The sequence below is a fragment of the Rhinatrema bivittatum genome, chromosome 12 (genome assembly GCF_901001135.1).
Source record: "Rhinatrema bivittatum chromosome 12, aRhiBiv1.1, whole genome shotgun sequence".
Classification (NCBI taxonomy): domain Eukaryota; kingdom Metazoa; phylum Chordata; class Amphibia; order Gymnophiona; family Rhinatrematidae; genus Rhinatrema; species Rhinatrema bivittatum.
In genome coordinates, this window is record NC_042626.1 from 46,423,401 (window position 1) to 46,441,504 (window position 18,104).

Here is an 18,104-nt window from a genome sequence, read left to right on the forward strand (position 1 = left end):
ATTTTCCTAACCCACATTGACAGCCACTTCTCCTGGGCGCCCAATGTTGAGGAGGCCCTAGAGACACACAATTGTCCCTAGCACCGCCTTTTTAAAATGACCCCCTTATTTAAATATTGGATCACGTGCTCAGGAGAGGTGGCTGGAAGCGTGTTAGGAAAGCAGACGCTCAGCACTGAGCACCTGTTTTCTACACGCCCATTTTGCATCCGCCTGAAAGTGCATTTCAGGCCAATGGGTTAGTAGGCAGAGCTGTGGATTGCCATTGTAGAGGAGATGGATTCAATTTCCAGGTGACGTCTTCTTCACTGGCTGGCCAAAGTTGTGGATACTGCAGAGGCAGCGTTCATACACCCTGAGAGAAGGGAAGGGGGATGTGGGGGAAATCCCATCCTTCATACTACATTGACATCTAGTGGTCATAACTGGGAACTCTGAATTTCACCCAGATACTCAGGGAAATTATATTTATTTTATTTAAAAAATGTAATATTCGCACAATCCAAGGTTCTCAGCAAGGTACATAAAACCTTACATATATACAGTAATTCAATAAAATCGCAGCTCCATAAGCCTCTGTTCAATTATCTTATCCCTTTTAATTAATAATATAGTCAGTCAGTCAAAAAGCCTGTTTGAAGAATAGAGTTTTTAACTGCATCTGAAAAATATGTAAACATCTGAATGCAATTGGTCAGATAGAGAATTCCACAGTACTAGGCCAGTTTTATGTCTCATCAAAATGCATTAGGCAGTGTAAAGGGATATCCAGGAAGTTACGACCCATGGACCTAGGTGCTTGCGTTGTAGATTTTTAGCAGTGTACTAATACATCCAGACATATTATGACTTAAAGTTGTATGAATGAGTGCAAGAATTTTAAATGCAATTCTTTATTGGACTGGAAGCCAATGTAGAGATTGTAAAGTTGGTAGGATGTGATTGGTACATCTCAACCCTGTTAATACTCAGGCCGCCAGGTTCTGGATGACATGTAAGGTGCTTAGGATATTCTTCAGTAATCTAATATAAATGGAATTAAGACAAGGGCTTATAAAACGGTCCTAAAATAATTCTGACTTAGAAACAACTTAAGTTTACGTAATAGTTGTAACTTAAAGGTAGATCCCCTAACCATTGACTTCATATGTTCTCGAAATGAAAGGCTGGATTCTGACATCACAATTTTTCACCTGTATAACAGTGGGAACTGACTATTCTTCAAATGGAAAAAAACACAGGGATCTTGGGGGATTTAAACCTTCTCAACATCATCATCTCAATTTTGTGTATTGTTAAATAGCAAAGGCCCCAGTACAAATCCCTGTGGCACTCCACTAATGACCATACTCCAATTGGAAAATTGACCATTCCCTTCTTTTAACTGCCTCCTATCCCATGGCTTTTTAATTCATAAGGAGTCTCTCATGGAGACCATGTCAAGGTACCTTCTGAAAATCTAAATACACTATATCAACCAGCTCACCTTTATCTCCATCCTTATTTACACTGTAAGGCAAGACTTCTGTTTGCTAAAACCATGTTGACTCTTCCCCATTAACTATATGTATCTACATGGCCAGCCATTTTATTTTTAAGAATAGCTTTTCATTGTTTTACCCGGCTCCAACATCAGGCTTACCGGTTTATGGTTTCCTGGATTACTCCAGAGCCCTTTAAAAAAATTGGCATTACATTGGCCATCCTCTAGTCTTTAGGTATTGTGACTGTTTGCAATTTAATGTTAGAGCTCTTTCAGGACTCTAGGGTAGTTACCATCCAGTCCTGGTGATTTGTTACTTTCATTTGTCAATTTGGTATATTACATCCATTATCACACAGATTTGCTTTAGATGCTCAGAATAGTCACCTTCAAAGAATGCGTACAGTGTGGGTACAGTCCCAACATTCTTCTCAATAAAGAATATGGTAAAGCATTCAAATTCATTCCATTTTTATGTTATTTCCTCATCTTCCTTGAACACTCCTTTTGCCCCTCAGTCATCTAGTGGTCCAATTGATTGCCTCACATGTTTTTTTGCTTTGAATGTACTTAAAAACATTTTTTTGTGGCAAGCTTCCTCTTACTACTGATTTACTTCTAACTTGCCAGTACTTATGCTGTTACCTATTTTCCTTATTTGGGTCTGCTTTCCATTTTTTGAATGATACCCTTATGGCTTTAACTGTCTTTCTCACCTCACTATTAAAGCATGCTAACAGTCATTTGGTCTTCCTTCAACATTTTTTAATGCATGGAATACATTTTATCTGGGCTTCCAATATGGTATTTTTAAATAATGTCCTTGCCTTATGCAAACTTTTAACTTTTGCAACTGCTCCTTTTGGTTTGATTCCAAATTAATTTTCTTATTCTGTCATAGCCTCCCTTTTTAAAGTTATATGCTACTGCAGTAGTTGTAATGTCCTTCCTCCAGTCATTATGTCAAATTTTATTTCATTATGATCGCTATTGCTAAGTAACCCTTGCATTAGCTTGTGCATTCCACTAAGGGCTAGATATACAGAAACTGCCCTCTTGTTGGTTCTACTACCAGTGGTCCATAAAACGGTTGTATACAGTATCTAGAAGCTTAACTTCTCTAGAATGTCCTGATGAGACAGTGACCTAATCAATACTGGGGTAATTGAAATCTCCTATTATTATTTTGTTGCCAAATGTATTTTCTTTTCTAATTTCTGCTAGCATTTCACATACTTTTTCTTCATCTTGACCAGGAGGATGATAGTATATACCCTCTGCTATATTCTTACAGTTTCTGTGTGTGTCTTCTCCAAAAGCATCCCTAAAGAAACAGGATCTGTATAAAGGTAGTCAACTACCACATGTATTTCCTACTAGTCTATATCATGCTTAAGGCTTTCAGATTAGTTTATATGGTCTACCAGTTTTGTCCCATTTTGTGCAGAAAACTCTAAGCTCCCATAATATTTTGAGAAGTTGGTTGACCAACATTGATGTCTGGAGTGATGGCCAGGAATGAGTTACAGGATGGACATGCAGTTTTCCTGTACAGATGCACATACTGGAGAGATAAGGGCTAATGAAACAGTCCTCCCAGAGGACCCCAGAGGAATGTAGGCACTGCTGCTCTGCCCTTCAGGCTGTGAACTCCTGAGTCACCAGGTTGAAGACATTACTCTCCATGGATGACCTCCACTTCCTCCAACGTCGTCTCACTTCTGTCTGTACCTGGAGATGATTAGACACAAGTAAACAGCTCCACTTGCTTCAACATAATTGGCATTAAATCACTGAGGCAGACACACCAGAGGGCAGGCTGTCACTGTTCTCCTAAGGCAGGGTTGTCCAATAATGCACCTCCATTAGAGACAGGCTGCGCTAGTCCTGCTTTTTTACTGCATTGCACCTATGGACTTGTAAGTCTGAATTCTTAGTGGAATGGGATAAAAATCAGCATTGGTGCATCCTGTTTTTGCTGTCCTATCTAGCATTGATGTATGATTGCAGTTTATATTCAGAATTCCTAAAATAGCTGTCTTAGCAGAAGTAGAATAATGGCTGAGCTTCTGTCACTGGAATACAAGGATTAAAAATATCTTTCACAATAGAGGGATTGATAATATATTTGATAAGTATTGTTTACATGGGGCTACTTTAATCCAAATTCTTCTGTTTTGGCAGCCATTTTAAGAAACCCATCCATGGTTATGTTAGCACAGGAGGCGACATTACTAGTGTTTCAGTCTAATGCAGAGGATCCCGAATCCAGTCCTCCAGGGCCACCACCCAGTTGGATTTCAGGTTTTCCACAATGAATATGAAGGAGTTCTAGCTACATACAATGGAAGCAGTTTATGTAAATAGATCTCATGCATATTTATTGTAGAAATCCTGAAAAATCAGAACCCCTGCTCTAGTGCAAGCACTCAGAAATGGTGTCACACATTGAGATGACAAACAACATGTGCATACCCTCCAAAACTTAGAAAGTACTATCATACGAAAATGGAGGTAATTAAATAAATATTATACCATGTCTGAATCCAATTGAATCTAATGCTTTATTATCCAAATTACAATGGACCTATGTGAAACATGATCATTAAAAATCACCCCATACACACTACTCGTTTACTTCTCACACCATTCATATCCATACCACACTTCCATGCTTTACCCCAACATCATCATACTCACGTTCACACTAAAACAAACTCTCCATAACCCATAAAACTAAAGGCTTTAACATACTAAGATTTAACAATAGTTACATTGCCTTATAACATCCATGTTGGTTTTCTTTATATAACATTGAATAATTTGGCGAAAACTGATAAGATTTATGGAATATAACAAACCGTTTGGGGAACGCCATGAACGGGTAGCTGTAGATAACTGAAACTGCGATACAGAGCATGAAGATGCAGTATGTGAAGAGTACGACCTGGTTTAAATGATTCGGATGTAAGAAGTATGGGTAAATCCGATATGAATGTGTATACAGGACCTATGGATACGTGAATCAGTACACTGAAAAAATTGTTTGCAAGTGAAGTTCCTGAAGAAGCCCTGAAGTACAGGGGGAAACGAGGCTCTCGTCGGATCGTATTGAAGAATATATTAGAGGAACATTGGATTGGGTTTGGAAGATCTGTTTAAAATATTGAACGAATTGGACTCAATATAAGGGAATGTTTGGTTGTAAAGTATACTGATTCATTGCACTTGTTTAGAAATACACAAGGAAATAAGCACACAAGGAAATAAGTGGATGTTATAAGGCAATGTAACTATTGTTAAATCTTAGTATGTTAAAGCCTTTAGTTTTATGGGTTATGGAGAGTATGTTTTAGTGTGAACGTGAGTATGATGATGTTGGGGTAAAGCATGGAAGTGTGGTATGGATATGAATGGTGTGAGAAGTAAACGAGTAGTGTGTATGGGGTGATTTTTAATGGTCATGTTTCACATAGGTCCATTGTAATTTGGATAATAAAGCATTAGATTCAATTGGATTCAGGCATGGTATAATATTTATTGAATTACCTCCATTTTCGTATGATAGTACATATTGAGATGAAGCAGATGCTAGCATGTATGATGTCATTTTTTTATTTCTCCACTCCTTCAGCACAGGAGCTGCACCTCGTCACGCTTCAGGGCAGGTACTTTAAGAACAAAACATGGACACTCAGCACGGGGACAACAGCTGTTCACTCCCACAGCACAGGGACTGCGTTCAGCTATTCTCCGACGGTAACTTTCAAACTGGTGCACATTGGTGCTTGTGCATTGGCGATCGTTCAGGGATGCGGCAGTTTTATAATTTGCACACACCTAGGTGCATACATCCTGCTTCTACCACTTAAGTCAGGGTGTTTTAAAATGGACGCATGTCCGTGCCATTGCCAGTTTATCCATCAGTTCATCCAGTTATGAGCTAGGTCCTCCAAACACCCCTAGTTTAATAGCCTGCACTCCCCCAGTTACCCCAGAACCTTTAATTCCCTCTGAAGCAGCTTTTATTTTTTAACATACACCTCCTCTATAGCAGAAGTAAACTTACGCAGCTCTGGACTTGGGTATGCACCCAGGTGCATAAGTATTTACATGCACATCTCTTTGGCCATGCCTCAGAACATGCATGACCCACCCAGACCATGCCCCACCCCTTTCTGAACTAAGAATATAAGAACATAAGAAAATGCCATACTGGGTCAGACCAAGGGTCCATCAAGCCCAGCATCCTGTTTCCAACAGTGGCCAATTCAGGCCATAAGAACCTGGCAAGTACCCAAAAACTAAGTCTATTCCATGTAACCATTGCTAATGGCAGTGGCTATTCTCTAAGTGAACTTAATAGCAGGTAATGGACTTCTCCTCCAAGAACTTATCCAATCCTTTTTTAAACACAGCTATACTAACTGCACTAACCACATCCTCTGGCAACAAATTCCAGAGCTTTATTGTGCGTTGAGTAAAAAAGAACTTTCTCCGATTAGTTTTAAATGTGCCCCATGCTAACTTCATGGAGTGCCCCCTAGTCTTTCTATTATCCGAAAGAGTAAAAAACCTATTCACATTACCCGTTCTAGACCTCTCATGATTTTAAACACCTCTATCATATCCCCCCTCAGCCGTCTCTTCTCCAAGCTGAAAAGTCCTAACCTCTTTAGTCTTTCCTCATAGGGGAGCTGTTCCATTCCCCTTATCATTTTGGTCGCCCTTCTCTGTAGCTTCTCCATCGCAATTATATCTTTTTTGAGATGCGGCGACCAGAATTGTACACAGTATTCAAGGTGCGGTCTCACCATGGAGCGATACAGAGGCATTATGACATTTTCCGTTTTATTCACCATTCCCTTTCTAATAATTCTCAACATTCTGTTTGCTTTTTTGACTGCCGCAGCACACTGAACCGACAATTTCAATGTGTTATCCACTATGGCGCCTAGATCTCTTTCTTGGGTGGTAGCTCCTAATATGGAACTTAACATTGTGTAACTATAGCATGGGTTATTTTTCCCTATATGCATCACCTTGCACTTATCCACATTAAATTTCATCTGCCATTTGGATGCCCAGTTTTCCAGTCTCACAAGGTCTTCCTGCAATTTATCACAATCTGCTTGTGATTTAACTACTCTGAACAATTTTGTGTTCAGAGTAGTTAAATGTGAGATGCGCACGCATCTCCGAGTTTTGAAAATATGGTAGGCGCATGTAAGTCCAACTTGTGCGCGCATCCCCTAATCGATGCGTGCATTGGGCTTTCTGAATTCACCATTCTCAGTGAAAGGGCTACAGTGACAGCTTGAGGACAGTGCAAGGACTGCAGGGAAAGCATTTGGACACTCCCTCCATGCCGGAAGAACACACAAATATTCTGTCAGGACACGCAAAGGACAGCACACGCATGCTACTAGTGCTGAGTCATGATGTGTGTGCTTTCTCAAAACAGAGACTACAGAGGGAGGGCTTGGCACTTGCTCACTAAAAGACTACAGGGAGAACCTGTGATGCTCCTTCAGTGTAGGGATTGCAGGAGAGAATATAGAGGCTCTCTCAGGGCAAAGACTGCAGAGAGAGCATAGGATCCACCCTCTTGCAGGGATTCATGTGGATGCTCTGTCATCACTGAGATTGCAGGAAGAGAACACAGATTCCCCTTCATCACGGATGGTGGAGAGAGCAAACAATATACCTGCAGTCCCGCCTTATCATTTACACCCTATGTTCTATATCCCCAGTTCTGTTTATCCCTGTTTCGCTAAGCATCTTGACCCTTCTTCTCTCTATACCACCACATTACTGTCCTGCCTTATCCCTGTAACACTACATTCCCATCCCACATTTTCACTGTAACACTACACCCTCCCCCATTACACTATATCCGCATCCTGCCTTATCTCTTTAATGTGCCTTCTGTCCTACCTAAGCTCTGTAACACTATACGCACTGTCTTGCCTTATCCAGGTAATACTATACTCCGTTCCTCCTTAGTGCTAGAACATCATAGGCGTACCTTCACAGGGCTGTCACAATGGGTGGGCAAGCAAGGTGAGTGCCCTGGGCAACAAGATGTGGGTGGTGCCACACTGCCCTTTTGGGTCTGTGAGCACACAAGCCTAAAAAAGGATGGGGGTGATAAAAGGAACCCCTTGCCCTGGGCACCATTTTGTCCAGGAAAGATTCTGATGGCACTGGTTTCTGGCTGAAAATTGACCCACTGCTAAAATAACATTCACAATACCTGAAGAGCAGGGGAGCTGAGAAATAATTATAGCGACACCTAGTGGCCAACCAACGATGGTAGCAGGTCCAGAGAATACTGCACCCTGCTGTCCTTGCCTTGGGAATCTCTTACATACTTTTCCCTTTGTTGATGAGGATCAACAAAGGGAAAATTAAAGGCAGGCAAGGCATGATGGACTTTGGAGGGGAGTCAAATTGGAAGGAGATGGATGGTAGCCATAAGGAGAGCATTAGTGCATGATAGCTCACTGATGAGAGCCAGATAAAAAAGCTTACATTAGACAGGCTCCATAAGAGCACATGAAAAGAATTACATGCTTACCTCCCCATTCAGAAAACAGTAGAGAAGGGCGACAATAAATCCCTTAGAAAAAGAAAAAAAATCATATTTTAAACTTATATCAAAATACATGCTTTCTTACTGTGTGAGTGTGATATGCTCTTTGTTTATAAAACAAATGTAATATAAAACTAGTTCCATCGTTAAAATATACGGTGAGGTCCATATTCGGTGGCATTTAGCTGGATAATTCACTAGTTATCCAACTAAATGAGTATTTTGGCACTTATCCAGCTAAATTTTAGCCTGATAACTTAAAGGGCATTCTGGAGGCATTTTGGGGGTGAGTTATGATAGCAGGATAAGTTTAACACCTAACTAGTTAGAGTCAGACATATTCAGTTATGTTTTAAAGTTATCCAGCTGCAGTATATTTAGCCGGATAACTTTAGGTAAGCATATTCAGTAGGGCATTTGTCCCACTGAATTATTTGGGACAAGTTATCCCATTAACTTTTGCCAGATAACTTGTCCACTCGCCAGTTTACTGAACCTTGCCTCTACATTTAGTCAGAATCCCATTGGGACTCAGTGGTGTATTGCTTAATGTCCTTAATCGGAAGGTCTGGTACTTATGTCAGGGACTGAGGGTCTCTGCAGGAAGGACATCGGTGAAAAGCCATGTCTTAGCTTTTTTTTCCTGAAAATGAGGTAACATGGCTCAAAGCATAGGGGTAGCGGTAACTTCTTCCAAATTGTGGGTGCTTAACAGCTGATTGTCCAAAGTTTTGTACAGGACAATCTAGCAGAGGCCAAAGGAAGAGAGGAAGGAAAAACTTTTCATTCTCCCTGTAGCCTGGCACTGCAACTGGTATGGCCGAGTCCACCACCCATAAACTGCTCTGCCTCTAATGCAGCCCCCACCAGCATCTTCTGGGTACCACAGCCTGAAACCCATCTGCCTGCTGCTGGCATGGCCCTTCATTGCTACAGCCCTTCCTTCTTCTGCCAATGGGAGTGATTTTTTTTTTTTGGCCTGTACTGTTGTTTTGCTGAAGAACAAAGACTTAGTTTGCCTGCTTAGTTTGTTTTGAAGGGCAAGAGGTAGGAAGGGCATATTGATGGGGGAGCATAAAAGCATAAAAAGCCTGATTCAGTGGTAGCATCTGAAGCATTTGGGCGACATTGTCTCTCTATGTCCCTCAAGCTGCGATGTATGATCGGCCACGGTAGGGATGGCGTGTTGATCAGCCTCATCAGTAGTAGCAAGAATCCCGATTTTGTGTTGCGCTTTGTGGTGATGTTTTGCAGCAGGCATGCTGCACTGTAGATGGTTGAGTGGGAAGTTCAGAGCAGCACTTCATGTTACATATGCTTCCTCCTGGTAGGAGTGATGCAGCTGATCAAAACAACTACCATGACAATCCCATTTCCCAGCATTGTCTTTGATCAATAGGAAACCACCTTTCAAGATTTGCTTTGACTAACAGAAAGCTTCCTATAGCATTACCAACATTATATAGGATAGCAGCTAAATTTATTTATTTATTTCGGGTTTTTATATACCGGCATTCGAGAACGCAGTCCCATCATGCTGGTTCACATAAAACATCGTAAACATCGTAAACATAAACTAAAAACAATGGTGCGGAAAATGCAGTTACATATAACAGGGAGATTGGAACTTGGCGGAGAAAGAAGAGAAAGGACAGATTATTCATTCAAACATGTAGACAATAATGGAGATGGTTAATCATGGTGTAGTTGGAGATAAGGATTGGCGAGGATGAGATAAATCAGTTTGAGTCCTGGAATGCTTGTATGAATATCCATGTCTTTAGTCTTTTAAATATGAATATCTTTATTTAAATATAAATAAAGACATGAATATCCATGTCTTTAGTCTTTTCTTTTAAATACTCAGCTAAAATGCTGAAGTAATTTTAGCTGAGTATTTATACTTGGGATAATTTTCAACAGTATGCATGAGACAGCACATATAACCATAAGTCAGTGCATTTAAAGCTCTGCTTGTATTTTATAAATTGTACGGCTGGAGCTGCACATTATATAAAATACTGCCTATCTTTGCCCTGAAATTATACGTATTTGTGTCAGTAAATGCACAGGTTTGTAATGGAGTGGTGCCTTTAGTTTTTGGAAAAATATTTTATAAAAGCAGGTGCATATATTTTACACATTAAATAATTGGGACGAGCATAATAACTCTTGTTTTATGCATGCAGGCAGGTATTTTAGAAAGTTGACTAACATATGTGTATATCTTTCTTATGAAAATACTTACATTTATTTTATTTATTTATTTATTAACTTTTATTTACCGACATTCGTGAAGCACATCATGCCGGTTTACAATGAACTCAGGTGGAAAATACAGTATAACAATAAAAATATTAATAACAATAATAATAAATAACAATAACAATTAACCATATGAGGGGATGAGGAGGGGAAGGGGACAAGGCAAAAAGGAAGATGAAGTAAAAAACAAATTAAATAAGAATAGAGGGAAAAACTATGTACAGATGAGAAAAATGTACAGGAGTCATTAACTTTAAGAATAGGTACCAGTAACTTAAGTACAGGTTTCATTAACTTAAGAGGGAACTAATGAAGAGTTGAATGACTGCAGTATTAACTAGGCGACGTACATATACTTACATGTACATATACTTCTAAGCACAAGTTTGCCCAGGTCTTCACCAGTTCACTCAGACCATCACTCGCTCCAGACCCCCCTCCCCCCATCCAAATACTGCAGACAAAAGGAAAGTCACATTGGGTTGGGTGTAGAAGCCTGCATTCATGTTTGATGATGTAAACGTGTACTCCATTTATCAAATATATAAATGTGCACGTACTTCATATTCCATATATAAATGTGCACGTACTTCCATATTCTGCTCCAGAATGCCCCTTGAAATGCCCTCTTTGTAAGAATATACTTTTCTGCATTGCAGCAACAGTAAGCATGTACTGTAAATGTCCTTACTGCTCATGGAGGCTATTTATGCACCTATATACACGATGAAGCCATGATCATTGGTAAACTCTTTGAAAATTGAACCTATAAAATGTTAACTATTACTTTTATAAGCATTTACTTTTGTTTTAAGCCTTTTGCAATAAGCACTGGGTAAGTTTCTTGTCTGCTATCAGCAATGAGCATCCTTCCCTCATAGGAAGTGATTAAGTCCTTAGGGCAGCGGGGGAAGGGAGCTGGAGTGCTACTTAAGTAACGCACCTGATAGGAGCCCAGCACAAGTTCAAAATACAGACGCACTTCCACGCCAATGTGCTCCGGGAACAGGGCAAACACCACATAATGAACCCCAAAGAGTGGAATCAGCAGCAGCGTGGACTTGGCCAGCCTCCTGGAAAAGGAAGCATACAAAAGAATCAAACATACATGTAACCTGGACCCAGGCTCTAAGAGAGATGCTGGGGCCCAAACTTAATGCTGGTTCTAAGTCCTGGAATCACTCTATCGGCCCCAAATGGAGGGGGAAAGGATAAACCTACAAGTCCCAGGGCATTGTGTGTGCCAATAAAGAATCTGATGGTGTTACAGCATAAACCTTCACTGAAGAAATGGTTCAACATGATTCACTTTGGCACTTGATTACAAGCCTCTCAAATAATGTCCATAGTGCTACTGAATGCAGCAGATGTGTGAATCTGGTAGGGATGTGCAGAGGGACGCCATACGTTGCATTCGGGATTCGTATTCGTCGGGGGGGCAGATACGTTGCATTCGGCAAGGGGGCCCCCGATACGTTTGTATGTTAATTCTTATTCTTTTCCCGGCTAAAATTAAATTAACTACAACCCCCCACCCTCCTGACCCCCCCAAGACTTACCAAAACTCCCTGGTGCTCCAGCGGAGGGTCCGGGAGCCATCTCCTGCACTCACACCCTCGGCTGCCGGTTTCAAAATGGCGCCAATAGCCTTTGACCTACTATGTCACAGGGGCTACCGGTGCCATTGGTCAGCCCCTGTCACATGGTAGGAGCAATGGATGGCCGGCGACATCTTGTGCTCCTACCATGTGACAGGGGCTGACCAATGGCACCGGTCGGCCCCTGTGACATAGTGAGGGCAAAGGCTATCGGCGCCATTTTGAATACTGGCAACTGACGGCCCGAGTGCAGAAGGTCGCTCCCAGACTCCTGCTGGACTTTTGGCAAGTCTTGTGGGGGTCAGGAGGGTCCCCCAAGTTTTGCCAAAAGTCCCTGGTGGTCCAGCAGGTCTTTGAATATCTACCTTGAATATTTATGTAGGAACATAAGAACATGCCATACTGGGTCAGACCAAGGGTCCATCAAGCCCAGCATCCTGTTTTCAACAGTGACCAATCCAGGCCATAAGAACCTGGAAGTACCCAAAAACAAAGTCTATTCCATGTTATCGTTGCTATTAATAGCAGTGGCTATTTTCTAAGTCAGCTTAATTAATAGCAGGTAATGGATTTCTCCTCCAAGAACTTATCCAATCCTTTTTTAAACACAGCTACACTAACTGTACTAACGACATCCTCTGGCAACAAATCCCAGAGTTTAATTGTGCGTTGAGTGAAAAACAATTTGTGCGATTAGTTTTAAATGTGCCACATGCTAACTTCATGGAGTGCCCCCTAGTCTTTCTATTATCCGAAAGAGTAAATAACTGATTCATATTAACCCGTTCTAGACCTCTCATGATTTTAAACACCTCTATCATATCCCCCCCTCAGCTGTCTCTTCTCCAAGCTGAAAAGTCCTAACCTTTTGAGTCTTTCCTCAAAGGGGAGCTGTTCCATTCCCTTTATCATTTTGGTCGCCATTCTCTGTACCTTCTCCATCGCAACTATATCTTTTTTGAGATGCGGCGACCAGAACTGTACACAGTATTCAAGGTGCGGTCTCACCATGGAGCGATACAGAGGCATTATGACATTTTCCGTTTGATTCACCATTCCCTTTCTAATAATTCCCAACATTCTGTTTGCTTTTTTGACTGCTGCAGCACACTGAACCGATGATATTAATTAGAGATGTGAATCCCCTTAGCTTCCCCCACCCTCCCGACCCCCCCCAAAATCTTTTTACAGGTACCTGGTGGTCCAGTGGGGGTCCCGGGAGCGATCTCCCGCTCCGGGCCGTCCTCCCGCTCCCGGGCCGTCAGCTGCCACTAATCAAAATGGCGCCGATGGCTCTTTACCCTTACCATGTGACAGGGTATCCGTGCCATTGGCCGGACCCTGTCACATGGTAGGAGCACTGGATGGCCGGCGCCATCTTGTGCTCCTACCATGTGACAGGGGCTGACCAATGGCACCGGTAGCCCCTGTGACATAGTAAGGGCAAAGGCTGTCGGCGCCATTGTGAATACTGGCAGCTGACGGTCCGAGTGCAGGAGGTCGCTCCCGGACACCCGCTGGACTTTTGGCAAGTCTTGTGGGGGTCAGGAGGGCCCCCAAGACTTGCCAAAAGACCCTGGTGGTCCAATATCGTGGGGTTTTCCTATCGTTTTGGGGGAGCCCCCGATTTCTGACGATTTTGAAAATATCGACGATATTTTCAATCGTCCGAAGTCCGATTCACATCCCTAATATTAATGTCTTATCCACTATGACGCCTAGATCTCTTTCTTGGGTGGTAGCTCCTAATATGGAACCTAACATTGTGTAACTATAGCATGGGTTATTTTTCCCTATATGCATCACCTTGCACTTATCCACATTAAATTGCATCTGCGATTTGGATGCCCAATTTTTCAGTCTCAGAAGAACTTCCTGCAATTTATCACAGTCTGCTTGTGATTTAACTACTCCGAACAATTTTGTATCATCTGCAAATTTGATTACCTCACTTGTTGTATTTCTTTCCAGATCATTTATAAATATATTGAAAAGTACGGGTCCCAATACAGATCCATGAGGAACGCCACTGCCCACTCCCTTCCACTGAGAAAATTGTCCATTTAATCCTACTCTCTGTTTCATGTCTTTTAGCCAGTTTGTAATCCACGAAAGGACATCGCCACTAGGGATGTGAATCGTTTTTTGACGATTTAAAACAATCGTCAGATATATTTTAAATTGTCAAAAATCATTAGAGCCGCGACACAATAGCAATTCCCCCGATTTATCGTCAAAAAATCGTAAATTGGGGGAGGGGGAGGGCGGGAAAACCAGCACACCAAAACAACCCTAAAACCCACCCCGACCCTTTAAAACAAATCCCCCACCCTCCCGAACTCCCCCAAAATGTTTTAAATTACCTGGGGTCCAGTGGGGGGGTCCTGGCGCGATCTCCCGCTCTCGGGCCATGGCTGCGTTAATAGAAATGGCGCCGGTGGCCCTTTGCCCTTACCATATGACAGGGCAAAGGTAGCGCCGGCGGCGCCGGGCAAAAGTAGCGCCGGCGCCATTTTGAATATTGGCAATACGGCCCGAGTGCAGGAGGTCGCTCCCGGACCCCCGCTGGACTTTTGGCAAGTCTTGTGGGGGTCAGGAGGCCCCCCCAAGCTGGCCAAAAGTCCCTGGGGGTCCAGCGGGGGTCCGGGAGCGGTCTCCTGCACTCGTGATGTCGGGTGACAGGAACCAAAATGGCGCTGGCGCTACCTTTGCCCTGTCATATGGTAAGGGCAAAGGGCCACCGGCGCCATTTCTATTAATGCAGCCGTGGCCCGAGAGCGGGAGATTGCGCCGGGACCCCCCACTGGACCCCAGGTAATTTAAAACATTTTAGGGGGGTTCGGGAGGGTGGGGGATTTGTTTTAAAGGGTCGGGGCTGGGTTTTAGGGTTGTTTTGGTGTGCTGGTTTTCCCGCCCTCCCCCGATTTATGATTTTTTATGATTTTTTACCAAAAAAAACCATGACGATCAGATTTCCCTCCCCCCCCCAGCCAAAATCGATGGTTAAGACGATCGATCACACGATTCACATCCCTAATCGCCACCTATCCCATGACTTTTTACTTTTCCTAGAAGCCTCTCATAAAGACCACTTCAAATACTACAAAACACCACAGCAAGAATACTGACTGGAAAAAGGAGGAGGGTCCATATAACTGAAACTCTAGCAGAATTACACTGGTTACCCATAGAACACAGAATACAATTCAAAACCCTATGTACAATACATAAATTAATACATGATGAAAAGGCAGACTGGCTGAACACAGCACTTCGGGTATATGTATCACACAGAAACCTTAGATCAGCTAGCAAAGCACTCCAGCCATTCCTTCAGTCAGGACAGCAAGAGTAACCCAAGTTAGAGAAAGGGCTTTATCCTTAGCAGGTCCTACACTGTGGAACACAATGCCACTAGAAATCAGATTACAAAGAGACCTAAAAACCTTTTAAAAAAGTTTAAAAACCTGACTTTTTAAACAAGCTTTTTACAAAGAGAACGGAGAATAGAAAGTATACAGGAATATACCTGTAATTAAGTAACCTGCATGTATACAAGGTCAAGACCTACCTCACTCAACAAATTAGATTTTTTTTTTTATGACATGATGTAACCGAACCTTTTTGGCACTTGTTAGAATGTACTACCGTACATATTCACCTACTTTAATTTATGTGCCTGCATGTAAACTGTTGTGATGGCATAAAACTTAACAACGGTATAGAAAAATTTTTAAATAGATAAATAAATAAATAAATAAATAAAACTTTCTCGAACACCTTCTGAAAATCCAAATATACTACATCTACCGGTTCACCTTTATCTACATGTCTATTAACTCCTTCAAAAAAGTGAAGCACATTTGTGAGGCAAGTCCTGCCTTGGGTAAAGCCATGCTGACTTTGTTCCATTAAACATGTCTTTCTATATGGTCTGTGATTTTGATATTTAGAACATTTTCCACTATTTTTCCTGACTAGAAGTCAGGCTAACTAGTCTGTAGTTTCCCGGATCGCCCCTGGAGCCCTTTTTAAATATTGGGGTTACATTAGCCACCCTCCAGTCTTCAGGTACAATGGATGATTTTAATGATAGGTTACAAATTTTTACTAATAGGTCTGAAATTTCATTTTTTAGTTTCTTCAGAACCCTGGGGTGTATACCATCTGGTCCAGGTGATTTACTACTCTTCAGTTTGTCAATCAGGCCTTCCACATCTTCTAGGTTCACCGTGATTTGGTTCAGTCCATCTGAATCATTACCCATGAAAACCTTCTCTGATACGAGTGTCTCCCCAACATCCTCTTCAGTAAACACTGAAGCAAAAAAAATAATTTAATCTTTCAGCGATGGCCTTATCTTCTCTAATTGCCCCTTTAACCCCTCGATCATCTAACAGTCCAACTGTCTCCCTCACAGGCTTTCTACTTTGGATATATTTTTTAAAGTTTTTACTGTGAGTTTGTTCAGTTCAGTAATTTCCTAGATTAAACTTCAAACACTCCACTGCTTTCCCCCATTGTGTTACCTTTTAAGATCCTTGCATCCGTTTTTATAATTCCCATCACTGGTACATCAAGTATTTTTTAGCATCAAGTGAAGCCATGATCATTAGTAAAGTTCAATGCTTCATATTTAAAGTCAAGAGCTGTGTTGACTAATAATTGACAAACTCAAAAGGAAAGGGTGGTTAAAGAAAAGGTGTGAGGTAAATATAATTAAAAAACATAACCAACATCACAGGACATGCAGTTAGTAATGTAATGCAGCACGAACAGAGCAACCAAGTAATAAAGACCAAGGGGTATCAGGAGGCTAAGGTGATCTGATATATTGAGTAAAGCTGCCCATTCAACTCCGTCATTTACTCCAACACTGTTTTAAAATTGCACATGTAAAAGCTTAATAAAGCAATAAATCCTAATATACTGGAAAACCTTTCAGTCCAAAAACAAACAGACATGGGGCAGATTTTCAAAGGGTTACACGTGTAACATACGCGCGTAACCCCCGAAAAACTGCCCCAACCTGCCCCTGCGCGCGCCGAGCCTATCTTGCATAGGCTCGGCAGCGCGCACAAGCCCCGGGACGTGCGTATGTCCCAGGGCTTTGAAAAAGAGGCGTTCCAGGGGCGGGGCTGAGGCTTCTGGAACAGCCGCCGTGCCGAGGGACCGCGTGCCGGCAGCTGGCCAGTGCAAACAAGTTACGCCTGCCCAGAGGCAGGCATAAATTCTCAAAAAAAGGTGGGGGGGGGGATTTAGGTAGGGCTGGGGGTGGGTTAGATGGGGAAGGGAGAGGAAGATGGGGGGAGGCGGTAGGAAAGTTCCCTCCGAGGCCGCTCCAATTTCGCAAGTTGCACAATTGTGCACACCCTTGCGCGCGCCGACCCTGGATTTTATAACGTGCATGCGGCAGCGCGCGCATGTTATAAAATCGGGCCTAGATTGTAAAATCTGCCCCATAGAGCGTAAACACCAACCCTGGCACTGGCCAATATTTCAGCCATGACTATCTGTATAAATAAAAATGTAAATGTTTGTTTGTTCAAAATCTTAAATCTCCGAAAGTTCTTCACCGATTACTTTGAAATTTTGACACAACGTTGCATTCGAATACGCGCGTGTTTTTATATACCTATATTATATAGATGTCACACCTGTGACAGATAAAAACATGCTTTTTTGGAAAAACAGCGCCATCTGTTGGATGTAAAAGCAACACACGCTATCTACAATATAAATGGGCTCTGACCGACGGACCGCAAATGCACAGTAGAGAGCAGCTCTACCGTGCATGTGCGGACCATAGAGCTCTGCGCTATGTGCTGGGTGTCATAGAGGGGAGGAGGAAAGGGCAGACGAGTCGCCGCTCCGAGAAACGGCTCAGCCCGTTCCTCCGCCGCTGGGGAAGGGGGGAGGGAGTAGGGACTGCCGGACAGTTACACACAGGAGGAGGAAAAGGTAGAAGAGTCGCCGAGCTAGTCCGTCCACCGCCGGGGAAGGGAGGGAGGGAGTTGGGACGGCCGGAGCAGAGCAAATGCAGTAGAAAGCGGCTGTGAAGAGATCACAAGCAGCTGCAGCCTGCAGCAGCCAAAGTGCAAAGAGCTGAACAGAGAACAGCTCGCCCTCCTCCCCCGCCCCCTGAGTCCCGCAGATAAGGAGA

The 18,104-nt window shown here is 42.5% G+C and overlaps 1 protein-coding gene across 1 annotated transcript in view; it reads right to left on the reverse strand.

Annotated features, from left to right (window-relative positions):
• Nucleotides 1-1,459: 1,459 nt before the first annotated feature.
• LOC115074518 (vasoactive intestinal polypeptide receptor 1-like) overlaps nt 1,460-18,104 on the reverse strand; it is a 94,939-nt gene continuing 78,294 nt past the window's right edge. The window contains exons 11-13 of the mRNA XM_029574042.1: nt 11,287-11,416; nt 8,064-8,105; nt 1,460-3,214 (exon numbers count right to left, since the gene is read on the reverse strand). Of these exons, the coding sequence (XP_029429902.1) occupies nt 3,122-3,214; nt 8,064-8,105; nt 11,287-11,416 (265 nt within the window). The 3' untranslated portion in view covers nt 1,460-3,121. The remainder of the gene's footprint in view (nt 3,215-8,063; nt 8,106-11,286; nt 11,417-18,104) is intronic.